Source organism: Phyllostomus discolor, chromosome 5, assembly GCF_004126475.2.
Source record: "Phyllostomus discolor isolate MPI-MPIP mPhyDis1 chromosome 5, mPhyDis1.pri.v3, whole genome shotgun sequence".
In the NCBI taxonomy this organism is placed as follows: domain Eukaryota; kingdom Metazoa; phylum Chordata; class Mammalia; order Chiroptera; family Phyllostomidae; genus Phyllostomus; species Phyllostomus discolor.
Window position 1 is genome coordinate 22,635,020 of NC_040907.2, and position 18,613 is coordinate 22,653,632.

Consider the following 18,613-nt stretch of genomic DNA (forward strand, 5'->3'; position numbering starts at 1 on the left):
ACTCTTGCTCCTCTGCAATTCTTGCTCTGTGCGGCAGCCTGACAAATCTTTCTATCATGTAAATCAGATCAGTCAATTCACTCCTTGCATAAACCTTCCAAGTGTCTTCTTATCATGGCCATAAGAATGAAAAAAAAAAAAAAAACCCAAACTCCTTTCCATAGCCTGCAAGTCCCTACATGGTTAGGCCTTGGCTACCTCTCCAAACTCATCTCCCTGGGCTTTCCCCTTCCCACAGGCCCCGCCCACCCTGGCCTTCTCCTGTCTCAGGGTCTTTGCACTGGCTTCTGCTGGCAACGCTCTCGCCCTAGACCTTCACACAACTGTCTCCTCTGCATTCACGTCTCAACTCAGACACCCTCTCCTCCAGGAGGCCATTACTGACCCACCCTCCCCAGATGAAGCACACACCACACACCATCACTGTCTACCACATAGCCCCATTTTATCTTCTTCATAGCATTTACTAGTATATGCAAAAGTTCTTATTTGTTTACATGTTTATTCTCTGTGTCAATTCACCGGGATGAGCTCCTTGAGAAAAGGGATCCTATCATGTTCCTCTTTTACCCACCAGCATCTAGAACAGTGCTTGACATATACAGCACAGTAGGCACTCAATAAAAATGTGTCAGCAGACTGAGTGATTGACACCCAGATGGAAATGTGAAGGAGGCTGTTGGGTAGAAGGGGGAAAAGGACTGGTTAGGAGATATGGATTTGGGAGTTGTCAGCAAAATGCCTGAATATAAGATAAGATTTTGCTCCAAAATTACCTCTTAGGTGGGAAGGATTTGTCTTATATTCAAGTCTTATAAAGTCAACATTATGATACATGCTCTCAATTACTGCCTTTTGAACAACAAAACTCTCTTTGGAGGAAACTCATTAGCCTGAAATAACCTCAATCAATGAGGTTTTGGATTTTCATGGAGGTCTCTTGGCAGAACAAAGAAAAAAGTAGAAGCAAACACATTACACACGGATTCAATCATTATTCCTGGGGGTGTTGCAAGTACTGTCTTTTTCAGCAAGCCCATTAAAAAATTACTTGAACAATAAAGGAAGTGATTATGTTGTGGAGATGATAAACACACACCTACCAGATGATTTGTTTTGAATTTATGCAAACCTCATGTTATGCAACCAGGCTTTTGTGGCAAAGAATAAAGTTCCCAGCATCATACCCAGTTTGAAAAAGTGTATGTCACCAATATTTGGGCAAAAATAAAGTTTGTGTGTTCTGTAAAAGGTTAATTTTGATGGACAAATCTCTAACGACATTGACTTAGGTGTTAAAGAAAAACGTTAAAAGCTTAAGTAAAATTGCTTCATGAAATATGAGTGGAGAAAAAATAATACATCTTACTACACTGTTTAGATAATGTGATTTTTTTTCATGCATAGCAAACTAAGTTAATAAATTATTTCAACCATGCTAAAGTTTATGTGTTCCAATTAGCCCCAAAACTTTTTGGAGGGCCTCCTCATTGGAGGGAATATAGGGGCTGCTTTTCATCTGGAGTCATTTTAGATTTGGGCTTCTATGGTGGATGGTAACATAAGCCTTGAAAGTGGCCGGTACTGAACAGGGACTTTGGGGGAGAGATGAGAAGATGCTATAAGGTGCAGGCTTAAAGGCCAGTTAGAGTGGGCACAAGCCAGCAGAAAGGAGACTATGGGGTAAACTGATATCATAGACACCAAGAGAATAGGGTGTCACAGCGGAGGAATACGATGTCACAGAAGCCAAAAGAAAAGTGTTCTAGAGAAGTTTCTAAAATTAGGGTGTTCTAGAAGAGGCGTGTCTAGAGAAGCAGAAAGCGATCATGAGGGTCGAACTGCCAGAAGTCCAAACAGATGGGGTGTAAAGTGCTCACCAGGTGAACGAAGATGCTCACTGATATCCATGGCAGGACGGTCATCATAGAGAACCACGTGCCAGTGAAAGGAGAGGACAGGGAGGGCCAAGTGAGCAGTGACAGCAAGTGTGGACAACTGATTGGAAAATGGCTGCAAGAAGCAGAGACAATGGAAGAGTGTTCATTGCAAGGGAATGGAGGCAGTCAAGAAAAAAATTTTACACTGAGAGAGAATTGGCAATATTTAAATGAAAGTGAGATAAATTCAGTAGAGGAGAAAGAAGGTCAAGGGCTCCAAGAGAGCCAGAGGGAATGAGATGCAGAGCCCAGATGGAGGCTCAGGCTGCAACAGGAAAACCACAGGTGGGCTATCGTAATGGGAGGGAAGGAGGAAACAGTGAGACAGGTGAGACAGGTGCAGGTCATCCCACTCTTATCCACAGCTTCCCTCCCACTTAGCTCTTTCCTCAACATCTGTTCATGTTTGTTCAACAGATCAACAGGCAACCTCCTATATAGGCACCTCCAGACCCCACCCCAAAACCTTCTCCCAATCTGCCAGACCCCTCCATATGCTTGCCTCTGTATCCAGCCTGAACTTGAGCTCCACCATCTCCCACCAGGCTGGAAGATGTTCCCATTTCACATGAGAACTTCTAACTTGATGTCTGCCCTCCCTACTAGACTGCAAGCTCTATGAGGGCAAGACCGGTGCCTTCAGACCCTGCACTATGCTGGACACGCAGTACAAGGGTCATAAATAATTGCTGGGATATAATGACTGGAATGAATTGCCATCCAACCAATATCCCCATTGTCCCTCTGTCCCCCCAGCTTGGCAAAACTCCAGGCCCAGGTCAATCCAACTGTGCTTTCCCATATCTACACCCTGTGCTAGGTTCCATAGAGTGAATTACACAAGCAGAGTGAGGCCACTGCAGATTCCTGTTCTCCGGCACAGTCTGACCATCCTCATCCTTCCCTGCTTTGATCTCTCTGCTGTTTTTCACGGAGCTAGCTTTCTCAACCTGCTGCACTCCCCTCAAACCTTCTAGACAGTTCCATCTTTATTTCATCCCACTTCTCAAAAAAAGTAGAGCTATCTGAGAAGAATGTTCTCCTGTCAACAGCCATAGACCAATCAGTGCCCACACAAGTCCTCCCTCCTTTCCCCCTACACGGTAGAAAGTGCTGAGCCTACTCCTATTAATGCTGTCATCTCCCCACCTGCGTTCATGGTCCCCTCTCTCCCCACCTCTCCACACTCTCCGGTCTTTTCAACCTCTAACTCTCTCTGGCTCTCTCAGCATTCGAGCATGCTCACATCTCTCCCATCCAAATGAGAAATAAAAAAACCTTCCTGACCTCATGTGTTCTGCAGCTCCCTCCTTATCTCTCTTGGCTTTCACCACTGTGCCCTCTGAAACAGAGGTCTGCACTTATTACCGTGACTTCCATGCCTCCCACCCACCCCACCAGCCATGGTCCAGTCTCTGCCCCACCACCCCACTCAAACCACCCTGCCCTGGCCCAGTGCACCTACGATTCCTTTGTCACTAAGCCCAGTGGGTACTTCCAGTCCTTGTCTTGTACAAGGAGCCATTTAACAGAGTAGATGGCCTTCCTTCTTGAACCTCTTCCAAGTGCCATCAACATTTTATGCATTCTGCCCACCCAGCACTTCTCCTTCCCTCTAAACTGGGGTGCTAAAGGCAACTGCCTGTCATGCGTCCTGGCCCCTCAACCTCAGGGTGGATATGTGCTCCAGGTGAGGCCGCTCAGTGTTCTTCCCCAGGTTACTTGAGTCGTTTGTAAGGGAAGCATGTGGGTGCAAAACTTGGGAAGGTGTGAGCTCAGAGTCGCTGGTGACCATGAGCTAAGCTTTGTGCAAAAGCCCATCAGTACTTGGAGAGAGAGAAACCAACAGGTGAAACAATCAGGAGAGAGGTCCTAGACACACCCAGACACATCCAGACCTGACTCCAGCCAGGTACTTCCAGATCCCTGAGGTGTTCCTGCCCTTCCCTTGTTTCTACAAACCAATCAATTCCCCTTTGTGCCCAAACGCATCCAGGCTGGATTTTTGTCTTCTGCATTCTAGAGCACTAATTAACACACCCAGGCTTCACAAACATCACGCATCTAGGTTCCTGCCAGTCAACCCCTCCTCGATCTCCTTCAACACCCCCATGCCCACCCTTCCATGGGGAGGTCCTCAGGGCTCTGTCCCAGATTATCCACTCTCTTCAGTCTCCACACCCTCCCTGGCTGAGTCTGTCCTCTCCCGTGGTCTTCATTACCACCTGGGCACTGCTGACACCCAAATCATCCCTCTTCTGTCTTTTTAAAAATGTTTGTATTGTGACCAAATATACATAACATGAAGTTACCATTTTCACCATTTTTAAGCACACAATTCAGCAATGTTAATTGCATTAACAAGGTTGTACAGCCATCACCACTATTTCCAGAACTTTTTCATCACCCATAACGAATACGCTGTACCCTTTAAACAATAACCCCTCCATCTAGCTCCTGGTAACCTCTAACGACTCACTGTCTCTGTGAGTTTGCCTATTGTAGATATTTCATATAAGCGAAATCATATGCTACCTATATTTTTGTGTTTGACTTATCTCACTTGGCATAATGTTTTCATGATTTATCCATACTGCAGTATGTATCAGAACTTGATTCTCTTTCATGACTGAATAATATTCTCTTGTATGGATTCACCACATTTGTTTACCCATCCCTCCTTTGTGGACATTTGTCCTGGCTATTGTGAACAGTGCTATGAGGAACATTCATGTACAAGTATTGGTTTGAATCCCTGTTTCCAGATCTTTCAGGTACACATCTAGACATGGATTTGCAGGGTCATACAGTAATTCCACGTTTGACTTTCTGAGGAGCCACCAAACTGTCTGCAGCAGCTGCACCATTTTGCATTTGCACCCACAATGCACAAGGGTACCCGTTGTTCTCTTCCCTGAGGCCCACTACCCTGCCTCCAGCTGCCCCTGGACATCCTCAGACCACCCCAGCTAGGTATTTGGATGCAGAGAGAACTTAGCTTGTGAAAACAACCAGTCCTGAACCACACCCGACATCTGAGGCTCTGGGAGGTTAGGTGTCAGGCCCTAGGTGAGGCCCAGGGATGGAGTGTGGAATGGGGCGAAACTGTCTGCTGTGCACTTGCATCATCAGAGAGGGTTTTTTACAGGTCATGTCAGAAAGCCCCGATGGCCTTGTCTAAATGGCTGGATCGGACTATCATTTACAAATACACATGTCATTTAGCCAGCTCCAGACACAACGACCCCATCATTTTCTTCTGCCGCTCCAGCCTGCTCCTGTCCTTATGCCCCCAGCTCAGCTTGTGGCAAACCCCCCCGCTCAGGTGCCTATGTCAACACTTCTCCAATTTACAAGAATGGAGAGTTCATGGACCACAGCCCTGCAGCCCAGACCCAGTCTAGGCTCTGTTCCCCGATGTCCAGAGCCCGTCACCTCCTCGGCCGAGGGCCAAGGCTCCAGAAGCTCCCACACTGCAGATGGCAGGCTGATTTCAGGCATATTGCATTTGCCTCACCCCCAGCTGGCTTCTCCAGCCACCCCGATACCCCACGCCCTGGCAGCTTGAAGGACAGCCCAAGAAAGTAGCCTCCTCCCATCCAAGAGAGAGCAAAGGCTGGTGAGGCCAGACAGCCAATCCTTTAGTACCAGGGGCTTTGGCCCGTGGGCAAGGAGGGGGAACAGATGAGGCTCAGTCAGTAAAGGCTTCCTGGAGGAGGGAAGGTGGCCAGGGAGGAACTTCCGGAGGGTACGAGGATGGGATGCTAAGCTAGAAGGGAAGTGATGGAACAGCTGCTGTGTGCTGGCCTGGAACAGGAGCTTGGTGTGCTTGGTGGGCTTCGGTCACTCGTTCTGCAAGTACTTCTGTCTACGAGGTGCCAGGCACTGCTTTAGGTGCTGGGAGAACACCCATGGACACAACAGACAAAAATCACTGTCCTCATAGATTCTAGCAATGGGGAAGACAACAAGAAGAATAAGCAAAATATAAAATACATTACATGATTATAAACTAAGGGAAAAATAAAGCAGGAAGCGGGTAAGGGGTGCTGTGTTGTGAGGGGAACTGTGATGTGAGATGGGGAGGCCAGGGAAGGCCGGGAGTGAGCCGGGCAGAGATCTGGGGGAAAGTGCCCCAGACAGAAGGAAGGGCAAGTCCACAGGCACTGAGGCTGGGGAAGACCCCATGTGCACCCAGGAGAGCAAGGAAGCCAATGAGACAGGGCGGCGGGAGAGAGAGCCAAGAGGCACGGAAAATGAGGCCAGAATTTTTGTCTGAGGCCTGAGAAGGACAAGCTCACATAGGTTCCTTCAGGCCATCCTGACGCCTTCGGCTGTCACTGAGTACCAGGAAGCCAATGGTGCCTTTCAAACAGAAAGGGGTGTGGTCTCCTCTGTGGCTTTGTTAGCAACAGATGAATAGGGGCAAGGGATAAAGCAGGGGACCAGTTCCAGGCTATGCAATAATGCGGGGAAAATGATTCATGGCTTAAATGTTAACAGGATAACATGAATGTGAGAAGTGGCCAGATTTTGAAAATATTTTGAAAGTACCACCGAACTGATTCACTGGCCCTGAATGCCAGGTATGAGGAAAGAGAGTCAACAATGACTCTGAGCTTTGGGGCCTGAACTAGTAGGTGAAAAAAACTGCCATATACTCAAAGCATACGGGAGAAGGGGAGGTTGGGGAGGAGGATTAGGAGTAGGTTGCCAGATGAAATACAGGCCACCCAATTCAATGTGAATTCCAGATTAAGAATAAATAAAAAACTATTTTAGCATACATATGTCCCATGTTCTATCTTAAATTCAAATTTAACTAAGCATCTGGTTTGGTGTTGTTTTTGTTTGTTTTATTGGTTTTTTTTTTTCTTTGTTCCTAAATCCAGCAACCCTGAGAAAGAAGGAGCTTAATTGGGGACGGGGTAAGGTTGTGATGTCTACTAGATATCCAGAGGGGAGGCTGAGAAGCAGATGTGTACAGTGGTCTGGAGTTCAGGGCCATGTCTGGGCTGAAGATAGGTAAGTAGGAGTTCTCAGCCTAATTTTGATATTTCAAGCCTGAGACTGGATGCCATCACCAAGAGACTGAAGGGAGACAGAGAAGAGAGTCCTAGGCCCTTGGCCCGGGGCACCCCAGTATTTAGAAGTCAGGGAGATCTGGAGGAACCAGCAAAGGAGACGGAGAAAGAAAGCCCAGAAGGGAAGAAAAAACCCGGGAGAGTATGATGTTCTGGTGGCCGAAAGCAGCTGGGAGTGCAGGGGACGATGAGGGTTGAAACCTGACCATGGGATTAGCTCTGGGACCCTTGGCGAGAGCAGTTTGGGTGGTCTCTGAGGAGCAAACGCCTGACTGGAGTGAATTCAAGAGAGCAGAGAAAGGCAAAAAAAAAAAAAATGGAGATAATGAATCAAGACAACTCTTTTGAGGAGTTTTGCTCTAAAGGAATGGGGAAAAAAAGGGGGGCAACTGCTAGAAAAAGCGGGGCTAAGGGGGTTTATTTATTTGTTTGTTTGTTCTTAAGATGGAGAAGTACCAGCATATCTGTCGTAATGGGAAAGATCCCATGAAGAGCAAAAGAGCAGTGATGGAGGGGAAGGACAGGCAGTGGAGGGAGGCCCGGGGTGGGGTGGAGGGTGGGGTGGAGGGTGGGATCCAGTGCACAGGCAGAGTGTTTGAGTCCCAAAAACAGCTTAGAAAACTCACGCATCACCTCCTTTATTTGAGGATAGAGTTGTGCGGGCAGAAGTTGCACGTGACTCGGGGTGTCTTAGAAGGAAAGCAACATTACAGCCTGAGCCTGGGACATCTCTTCCTCCCTAGTCACAGCCCCAGACATGCTGGAGCAAGGCTGGAAGTCCCCTCCGCCTGGCCTGTTTTCCAGTGGGTTCTACCTGCTCCACCTCTCTGCTCAGTGGAAGAGAGGGGCTAGACCCCTGCTGCACACGCACAAACACAGGGACAATCCCAGCCAGAGCGACAAGGCCCTGCCCCTTCCCAGGAAACCCCTGCCTGAGGCTGGAGCAGACTTGCAGACACAGGTCTGAGAGCAAGACCAGCCTGGGCCAAAGCCTGGGCTGCAAGAAGTACAGAGATGGGCTGAGGACCTACCACCCCCAGAGAGCAGGTGTGTGTCGGCCCTGAGGGAAGTGGGGGTGGCTGGGACACCTGCCAAGGCCCAGGTAGAGCAGGGCCTTCCCCTGCGGCTGGGGGACGGCCTAGATGGCCTCCCACGCAGCAGTCACCCTGCCCAGGAGCAGGGCTTTGATGTGGGCAGCAGGGCCCCAGAGCCCCTTCCTTGAATGGAGACTCTCCCAGCTCCCTCCAGAACAGGCAAAGGCTGGCTGTTGGGGTCAAAGCCGGATGTCAGGAGTAAGGGGGCAGCATCCAGAAGGGTCTGAACAATCAGACCTGGACAACAAAATCACCGGGTCACCAGAGCAGAACAACCCCGCTGCACAGAGAAACACCGCCACCCGCCACCACCTCACACACAGCCGTGACCTCACAAAACCCTAGCAGCCACCTCCACAACCCCACACATTCACAACCACCCACACCAAACACACATGCGCACACCATGCTGCCCCTTTAACACACAACTACCCAGTCTCGAGTACAAACAGCTCACACACACAACCCTATGTGCAGCCGATATGTACTTTATATGTATCAATCGTAACTGGGTGCCGGCTACTCCCAGGCTCTGTCGATGGAGCAGGAGCGTAACCAGTGAGCTCACCGCTCTCCAGGAGGCAATTTCAGAGGGGCCTCTGAAGAGTGACTGCTGAGAAGTGGGGTGAGATAGCTTCAGAGGGGGTGACCAGCCAATACTCGACAAAAAGCTGAGACCTCGGTGAGGAGGGGGAGGAGCCTGCCAGGTGAAGAGCAGGTCAGGTGGAGGGAACAGCAAATGCAAAGGCCAGAGGCTGAACTGGACCAAGTCTAGTGTGACCAGTGAGCAGAGATCAAGGGGACATGGGGTAGGAGGCGAGGCAGGATCAGGCTACTTGGGGCTTTGCACGCCAGTGTCAGGAGAGTGGGTGTTAGTATAAGTTAATGGTAAGTTACCACAAGGTTTTAATAGGGGCATGGCATGGTCTGACTTCTATTGTTGAAGCACCACTTAGCTAGAAGAAACCATGGGAGAAAGAAATGTTTTTAGTTCTCTGAGTGGGGAAGGCATTTCTAGTTATGAGCAAACCAAGAAACCATAAAAGATAAGATTAATACATTTGACTACATCAAAAAAAGTTCAATTCTATACAACGTCAAAATACAAGTGTGAGACTGAGAGAGAAGAATCCTTTCTATTTGTACCACTGACAGAAGGCTTATTTCTTTAATATGTAAAGAGTCCCTGAGAAGTAAATGATAAAAAAGTCAATCATCCGATTGAAAAATGAGCAAAGGCAAAGGACAGTTCACAGGGAAAGAAACACAGGCTTTTAAGTACATGAAAAGATGCTCGTTCTCACTCAGAAGAAGAGAAATGCAAATGGAAACTGTAATGAGATACCACTGGCAAGGATCATTCAGTTTTATAATGTTCTATATTGGCAAGAACATGAGAAAACAAGCCCTCTTGTGTCTACTGGCAGAGTAAACCGATACATCTGTGGAAGGGAGTTAACAATATTTAACAAAATTTTAAATGAGTCTACAACTTTAACTAAAAATTTCCACTTCTAGAAATACATCTAATGGACATAATAAAAAATGTCATCATCATGCTTTGTCCAAGGATATTTATTGAAAATGTTTTTATAATGGAAGTAAATACAGGATTGGAAACAGCCGTACTTTTCGTTACCATAGAATTGATTGCATATATCATGGTACTTACACTATTCAGCTGGTGTTTTGATGGTGTTTTTGTTGTTTCTGGTTTTGGAGAGGCTGTTTTGTTTTGTTTTGTTTTGTTTTTAGGCAGCTCTACCTCTACCAATAAGGGAAACTGGAATACTATTCAGCTCTTTAAAAAAAAGAATGAGCTGGTTCACTAGCTACTGAGAACAATGTGCTACACTGTGTACACTGTTAAACAAACACAGTGAAGTACCGCATGCGTGCACAGCATACCTCCACCAGGTAAATGTGTGAAGGAGAATGTCTTTGTAGTCAGAGACGCACAGTTGATCTCAGGAAGGAAAAACAAGTAACTGGAAACCTCGAGGCCGAGGGGCAGCCCTGGCTACATAGTCTGGTGCTTGGGGAGAAGTCAGGAGCTGTGCTACAAATGTAGGGTCCATCACTGAATGGTCAGTATCAGAAGCCCCCGGATTGGGTGAGCTGACCCAGGAGATAGGAGGCTGAGCCCTGGGATGTGCCCACACAAGACCAGGATGGCAGGCCTCCAAGGTACAAGGAAACAGAACATATGGTATCAAGGAAGCCAAAGGAAGAAGGTGTCTTGAGAAGCAAGGGGTGGTCAGCTCTGTAGGTGCTTCTAAAGGCCCAGGAGGACAGGAGCACAGAGGTGATGATTAGATTTATCATCATGGAGATCCATGGTGACCTTGATGGGGTCATCTTTAGTGACAGGGTAGGGACAGAAACCTTGTTCACATGGGTTGAAGCATGGCCGGGAGGTAAGGAGGTGGGGATCTGGCTTTGCTCTGAAATGCAGCGGAGCAGCAGGTGGTGGAGTCAGGGACCCCGTCACACGCATGTGCCCACACCTGCGTGTGCACAGAACCACCCGGACCACCCAGCACTGCTGAGTCTCAGGATGATTTTCAAGGCCATGACCTAGTGAGTGAGGAAGCCTCCAGAGCTGGCTCTGCTCTGATCACCTGTGTGACCCTGGGCAAGTCACCTGACCTCCCTGAGCCTCAGTTTTCTCATTTATAACAGTAGGAAGGATCACACCATCATCATCTGGCAATGTGAAGATGAAATAAAGCCCGCGGGACATGGCCTGGCACGAAGATGTGTCTCAGAGCTCCCAACACCATGTTAGTTCTCTGTCACAGCAACTCTCAACCTTTTCCATCCCACGGCACACATAAGCTAGTTACTAGAATGCCGCAGCACACACACACACACACACACACACACATATATATATATTTGCCAATCTGACAAAAATAGGTATAATTTTGATTCACTAACACTGGACAGCTATTGTTGTGTTGGTTATTGTCTTTTTTTTTCTTTTTTTTTTTCTTTTTTTGACAGTCTAAGGCATAAGAGATCAGTGCCTGGGACTAACTAGTCAGGTATCACATGTTTTAAAAATTCTTGTGGGCACACAGGTTGAAAATCGCTGCTCTATCACAACGAGTAGGGTGACAGTGTAATTAGTCTTTGGGGGCACTTTTGAGAGTAAAGGGGTGTGCCGTTAGTTACACCAGAGCCACAGGCGCTGGTGAGCAGTCCTGGGGAAAATGAGTCACTCTTGTGCCAGCAACAGCATCGCTGGGGAGCCTGCGAGCGCCGAAGCCCTGCCTGACTAAGGTGCCGGGACTCCTTCCTCAGGGAGCCCAGGGACGCTGGGTTTCCTCCGGCAAGGCTGCGGCTCCAGGGGCTCTCAGTTTCCTAATCCGGCAAGCTAGTAAACGAGACAAACGGTCCCAGTCCGCAGGGCCCAGCCAGGTGCAGGCCTGCCTCCCTCGGCAGGGGCACCCACCCACCGCACCCTCCTCCCACAGGATTTGCCCATTGCAGGAGCTCCACGCAACCACAGGATTCCCTTCGCCCCTTCCCACCGGGGTTCTCCAAGGTGCACGTGCTGCCTCCAAGGAGGACACAGCCTGAGGCAGCAGGAGGCCGTGGAGGACCCGTCGTGCTGGCAAGGCAGGTCCCCAAGGGTGCCCGTCCCCTCACGGGGTTGTGGGGGGGGGGGGGCGGGCACGGAAGGTGACCTGCAGGGCGTGGGCGCAGTCTCAGTGGTAACGCGCGTGGGTGAGTCGTGATTGCTGCCCGTCCCCAGCCACGGCACTGGACGGTTCATCGTGCTTCACGCCCCTAATCTCATTGGAGACTTTGCAACAGCCCTGCCCATGGCCACCGATGCCCCTGCTCACAAGAAAAAGCCAGGGCTCCCTCCTGCCCAGGTTGCCCCGGGAACGGCAGCCGCGTGGGGGCTAGAACCTGACCCTCTCAGCCCCGCAGGTGCCGGGCTCCTCCCCCGACCCTCCCTCCTCCACCGTCCCTAGGGTGTGCCTGCCTCCTCCAGCGCCTCCTCGCCACTGCGGAGCCTCTGCTGCGGGCCTCGAGGACGTGGGATTCCGGGCCCGCGCGGGCCACGCTGCTGTGGGTAAGTGCCTCGTGTGAGCGCCACCCCCCCACTCCGCCCCCTGGATGCTGAGCGCCCGCACGACCAGCCAGGGGCTGCCGGATCCTGCCCGCCCCGCCAGGCTGAGGATGGGGGCGCAGGGGAGCGGGTGATGAGGGGACCTCCCCGCCGCATCCTCCCCGCTGCCTTCGCGCCCCTCGATTCCGGGCCGGAGTGGGGGCTCCAACTGCCGGGAGGTTCCCAGACACCCCTCCTATGCCTGCAGACTCCCAAGCTGCCTAAAATGACAGAAAAAAAAATACGGGAGGCGGGTCGCCGGAGGGAGAAAGTGTAGTCTTTTAGGTTTTGTTGGAAGTCCATGAGAGCGAAGGACCAACTCCGGTTATACGCGGATTTTCGACTGCGCGGGGTTGGCGCCCCTGCCCTCCGCCGTGTTATTCACAACGGTCCACCGTGCTTGTGTCCTCGGGGTGGTGGGGGGCGCGGGCGTGACGGCGTGACGGCGTGACAGCGTGGGCACAAACGCTGGGAGCCGCTCCGTCCAGGAGCTGGGGAAAATGGGAAGCTGGAAGCTGGGATTGGGGACCCGCGGGCCGTGGGGAACCAGAACCGGCTCCACCAGTCCCGGGCCGGGCTCGGAGGGGAATTCTTTGCGGGTGAGTCCGCCCCTGGGGTGTGTCAGGCAGGACTGGGCAGACAGGACGGGAGAGGGGGCGGGGGCGGCAGAGTGTGGGGGCTGCGCCGTGGGGGCTGCCCTGGGCAGGGGGTCAAGTGGAAGCACGTGGCAGCCTCCCTCTCCTCCAGGGCTGGCGCGCAGGGCTCCGACCTCCGCCCTCCGCCTCAGTTTCCTCCTGCTTCCCCCGGGTGAGAGGCAGGCTGGGGAGCAGCTGGTCTCACGCTTCTGACAACAGCCCCAGAAAGCAGGACCTGTTTCCCTTTAGAGATACAGGCATGGAGTCAGGGAGGTTTGGGAATCCTTGGAAGTCACCCCGCAGTAAGCGGCAGAGCTGAGGCTTGAATCCAGATGCGACCCCACACTCCACGCACACCCCGCGGCCGCTCCCCGGAGGCCAGATGTCAGAAGGAGAGACTAGGAGGGTGCCCAGGGATGGGGCCTTCCGCAGTCACCCCACCCTGTCCGAGATCCCCAGAGAAGAGGCATCGGGGGTGCTGAAGTGCAGGGAGGGACCTGCGCCTTGTCTCCAGCGAAGGGACGTCTTTCCCCCGAGCCACCTGGTCCAGACTGCCCCTTGGGCGCCGGGCCGCCGCCCAGCCCAGCCCCTCCCTCCAAGCGGCCTCCCTGACAAGTCAGCAGTCCTTCAAGTTTGCTCCTTCAACACTTACCGAGTCTCTACTACGCGCCCGCACTAGGAGCTAATGGAGCAGTGAGCAACACAGAGCTGACGCTCTAGTGTGGGAGACAGTGCAATAAATAACTTTAAAAATGTAAATACTTTCCCTTCGAGTGGTGAGTAAATGCTATAAAGAAAATAAAGCGGGCAGGAGCAGAGTGACTGGGAGGGGACGGCCTCCCAGACTCAGGGTTTCCTGGGGAGGCCTCTCAGGCAGCGACTTCCAGCCAGTGTGCCCCCAGAGGTTTTAAAACAGGCGATACCTGCCTGGTTAGTCTGGGGCACTGACCTCTTTTCCCTCAGACTGTCCAATAAGAAATGATGACAGTCAACATAACACTAGCTATCTGGTGTGAATGAATCAAAATTATCCCTATTTTTGGTCCGACTGCCAAAATATATAATATATATTTTGGTGTGCTGCAGAATTCTAGTAATTAGTTTACCTGTGCTGTGAGGTGAAAAGGTTGAAAATCACTGCTCTAAGGAGATGCTTGAGCAGAGGCCTCAACTGATGGGAAGGATCCAGCCACGCAAGGTTCTGGAGGAAGAGCATTCCAGGCAGTGGGAAAAATTCCACAGCTCTTGAGGTCCCCAGAGTGGCTGGAGTGGAGAGGGGCAGGGTGAGAGTGTAGGAGAGAAGGGTGGGAATGTAGACTCTGTGGGCATATACGTGTAATGAGAAGCTGGTAGAGAGTTTTACGCAGGGGAGTAACAGGATCCAATTTCGTGGGCTCTTGGGGTGCAGGAGCCACAGTGAAAGGCCAGTGACAAATCCATGGCAATTACACCAGCAAGGGTTGATGGTGGCCTGGACCAGGCTAGTGGCAGTGGAGGGGTGAGCAACGGCTGGGCAGGGGGTGGACCAGCAGACACCAGGCATGTTCAGAGTCACAGACCCAGCTCCAGGAGCTCTTGCGTGTGCATGCAGACCCACACAGACACACAGAGAGCCACATGCAGTCACACCCATGGCAGCACCCAGACATGAGGTGCTTTCAGGCAGACCCACCCATCCACACCCTCTGAGTCACTCCGGGGCTGAGGAAGATGTGTGATCTGGAGGCGTGAACGAAGCATGTTTCCGCACTACAAAGCCCTGGCATCCAGCACAGCCGGGGCAGCTGGGCTCCCCTGGGGCCTGGCACAGGGAGCAGAGAGCTCTACCTAGCTCTTTCTTTGGATCTGGTATTCCCCCAGAGCTAGACCATTACTCACCTTCACCACCCCCCCCCGCAGCATGAACTGGGCTCCCAACTTCACCACCTGCTGGCCGTGAGGCCTTGGAGAGGTTATTTCCCCTCTCCCAGCCTCAGTGTCCTCTCTGGAAAATAAGAGTCAACCCCAGCCTCACAGGACCTTAGCAAGGCTTCAGCAAGGTAAGTTACAAGAAGCTGGACTGAGGCAGGCTTCTAGCAAAGAAGTGGGAAGAAGGTGGTAGACAGCACAGCCCAGGCACCCACAGTCCAGCCTTGAATCAAACTCTAGGGGTTTTTTTAATTTGTTTTTATTGAATGATTTGAAAGAGAGAGAGAGAAACATCAATTTGTTGTTACACATATTTATGAATTCACTGGTTGATTCTTGTGTGTGTGTGCCCTGACCGGGGATCGAACCCACAACCTCGGTGTATCAGGACAATGCTCTAACCAACTGAGCAACTTGGCCAGGGCATCCAATTCTAGTTTTAACTGAGTGATTTGACCTGTCTGTGTTCCACAAGTGGCCAGCATTTACTGAGCACTTACTATATCCTAAGTGTTTTTGCAACCTATCTCCATCTGTAAATGAGGAGTATAATAGTACCTACCTCATGGGGTCATTTTAAGGATTAAATTAAATCCTGCACATAGTGTGTAGCTCTGTGCTTGGCTCATTGTAAATAATAAATGGTAACTGTTGCTATCAGCAAGTGTACATTCCCTTCCCCCTGGTACACTAGCCCTGTGACTTTGGGCAGGTCACCTACCGTCTCTGCCTATTTATCTGTACTTTAGGAAGGAAAATATTTCTGATCTCACAGGGGCTTTGCAATGACCACATGAGTCCACCCACATAAAAAGCTTAGAACAGTGCCTTGTACATAGTAAAAGCTTAACATGGTTTTTTCTATTATTCCATCAGCTGAGCACAGCTCCCGGCGCCCCTACCAGGCCCCAGGCCGCCGGCACCCCCGCCCGGCACCATGGACTGGAAGACGCTGCAGAACCTGCTGAGCGGCGTGAACAAGTACTCCACGGCGTTCGGGCGCATCTGGCTGTCGGTGGTGTTCGTCTTCCGCGTGCTGGTGTACGTGGTGGCCGCAGAGCGCGTGTGGGGGGATGAACAGAAGGACTTTGACTGCAACACCAAGCAGCCGGGCTGCTCCAACGTCTGCTATGACCACTTCTTCCCCATCTCCAACATCCGCCTCTGGGCCCTGCAGCTCATCTTCGTCACCTGCCCCTCGCTGCTGGTCATCCTGCACGTGGCCTACCGCGAGGAGCGGGAGCGGCGGCACCGCCAGAAGTACGGGGACCAGTGCACCAAGCTGTACGACAATGCAGGCAAGAAGCATGGCGGGCTGTGGTGGACCTACCTGCTCAGCCTCGTCTTCAAGCTCACCATCGAATTCCTCTTCCTCTACCTGCTGCACACCCTCTGGTATGGCTTCAGCATACCGCGCCTGGTGCAGTGCTCCGTGTCACCCTGCCCCAACACCGTGGACTGCTACATTGCCCGGCCCACAGAGAAGAAGGTCTTCACCTTCTTTATGGTGGGCGCCTCTGCCATCTGCATCGTGCTCACCATCAGCGAGATCTGCTACCTGATCTTCCACAGGGTCCTCAGAGGCATGCGCAAGAACAGGCCCCCAGGCGGCCGCAACCCCAGATCCTCAGCCAGCCGGGCCTCCACCTGCCGCTGCCACGGGAAGCTGGTGGAGGCTGGGGAGCTTGTCCCGCACCCCCACAGCGACAGGCTGCATGCTTCGGCACCCGCCCTGACCCCCATCTGACCACAGGCTGGGAAGTAATACTAGGTCTGCCAGTGGGACAGGTCAGGAGGTACCACACCCATGGAGGGGTCCAACAGGTGCTGGATGCCCCCACTCTGAATTCACCAAGCTATCCAATTTTCTTGTAGGCAGATACTTTTTGAGCGCTGGGCACTGTGCTGAATACCTGAGTACAGGTCACACCACAGGCCCAGTGCCTGCCCTTGGGGGGAGACAGACATTGAATATGCTTGAAACAAGTATATTAACTACTGCGCAAGGGGATGCTTAGGGCACTCATGGCATGGCTTCCACCTACCCCAGGAGGGGGTGATCAGGCCAGGCTTCCCTGGGGCAGTAATGTTCAAGGGGTGAGAGGTGCTTCCAAGAAGAGAGAATGCCAGGTGCAGAGGTCTGGAGGTCACAGGAAGGGAGATGCTTCTTCCCCTGAGCTGCATGCACCAGACCAAAAAGAATCTTCCTTCCCTCAGAAGAAGCACTCAGACCCCTGCGGTGCAGAGGAAGAATTCTGCCAGCAGCAGGAGGTCTGGAGTCCTGAGAACGGATTTGGGAAGAGGAGGAAGAAGCTCTGGTGATACCAACCCCTCCTGGAGGCACCCAGGGGTCCTCTGAGTCACCACTGCTCTCAGAGAAAGTCCCCTCCCCCAACTCCACTCTCTCAGCCTCAGGGAGCTTTGCTGCCATCTTTCTCCACAAATGTGCTCCATCTGGCACCAGCCTTTCAGAGCCTACTCCGTGGGACTCGGGTGGATGTACTGATGGGAACATCCCCGTGGCAGTTTCCTTGAAATCAATAAAGGCCATGTTTTCTACAGGTGGGCTCGGTCCTCTGTTCTCCCACAGTCCCACCCACAAGACCCTGAGGGCAGGAAAGGTGGCCCTCTGAGCTGGGGGGAAGCCAGGGCATGGGCTGAAGGTAGATTGGGGCTGGGATTGACATGGGGGAGCTGGGGTGGAACCTACTGTGATTGGACATGTGGGCACAAGAGGGCGCCATGCTCCCACTACAACCAGGCTTGTAGCCATTTGGAGGGAGACTGTCCTGGCACACACACAATCACTGCCTTCTCATTACTGACAAATCACAGTCCCTGCTCCGGCGTAACCCAGTCACTGTCATTACAACCGCATTCCCACCTTGTGTACACAAAACCCGTTAGTCATACTCTCACTCCTTGGACATTCTCCCAACAGGCCAGCTGTCTCCTCTGAAGGCATGTGGTCCCAGCCTCACCCAAGCATTATTCAGCTCTTTTCATTTTTCCTGAGTATTTTTTCCACGCTGGCCCCTGGCAGGACGCTGGGGCTGCGCAGGGAGTGTGAGCAGAGCCCAGAGAGCCTGGGGGAGCTGGAAGCACACTCATCTGCATTCACAGCCCTCTGGGGCAGCTCACAGCCCTGCCCCCAGTGCTGGGGTGACACCCTGAACTTGAGGGGACACCAACATCGACATCCAGACCTAAATACGAAGAAAAAGAGGCGCAAAGTCCGTACTGACCTGGAGGAACATTCCGTGACTGTAAAAGCCGAGGCCAGGAGCCAGAAATCTGGGAGGCAGTCAGCCAAGAGCCAGTGCAGGCAGGGAGAGGTCGGGTCACCACCGTTCGGAGAGAACAGGCTGCAGCTCACCTTTGCTCTCCGGGGTGGCCATCAGTGAGATGAATACGCCAGCCACGTTCAAGGGCCCAGGGATGGGCAGACGCCCACCCCCCAGGTCTGAACCACAGTGCAACCACATCGCAATCACGGCTTCACCATGCTTCAGCTTGACAGGCTCTCAGAACCTTAGTCTTGTCACCAGCACAATGGGGGCCTTATCAGTCGGGGTCCTGGCAGGAAACAGGAGGTGCATTCAAACCAAATAACCTGAAAAGAGTTTCTGGGGTGGGGGCTGTTTTCCAAGGTCTGGGCTTGGTTGAGAAAATCCACGACGGGTGACCGCAGTATCCTGGGGCTGGTTCCAGGGTAGCAGTGGACAGGATTGCCACACAGGAGCTATGGGCTGTGACCAAATAAATACCCAACTTCATTCTGCTCACAGGCTGGTGGGTCCCAGGGATCCAACCCAACCAGAAGCCAGAG

General features: G+C 51.9%; 1 protein-coding gene across 1 annotated transcript; it reads left to right on the plus strand.

Annotated features, from left to right (window-relative positions):
- Positions 1 to 11,870: 11,870 nt before the first annotated feature.
- On the plus strand, positions 11,871 to 17,340 carry GJB3 (gap junction protein beta 3). Its single transcript, XM_028513323.2, has 2 exons — positions 11,871 to 12,205; positions 15,661 to 17,340. The coding sequence occupies exon 2, from the start codon at positions 15,722 to 15,724 to the stop codon at positions 16,529 to 16,531; it is 810 nt and encodes a 269-aa protein (XP_028369124.1). The 5' UTR covers positions 11,871 to 12,205; positions 15,661 to 15,721; the 3' UTR covers positions 16,532 to 17,340.
- Positions 17,341 to 18,613: the final 1,273 nt, after the last annotated feature.

Coding starts and splice junctions, on each gene's coding strand:
- GJB3 (XM_028513323.2), top strand. CDS start 15,722: ATGGACTGGAAGACGCTGCAGAACCTGCTGAGCGGCGTGAACAAGTAC.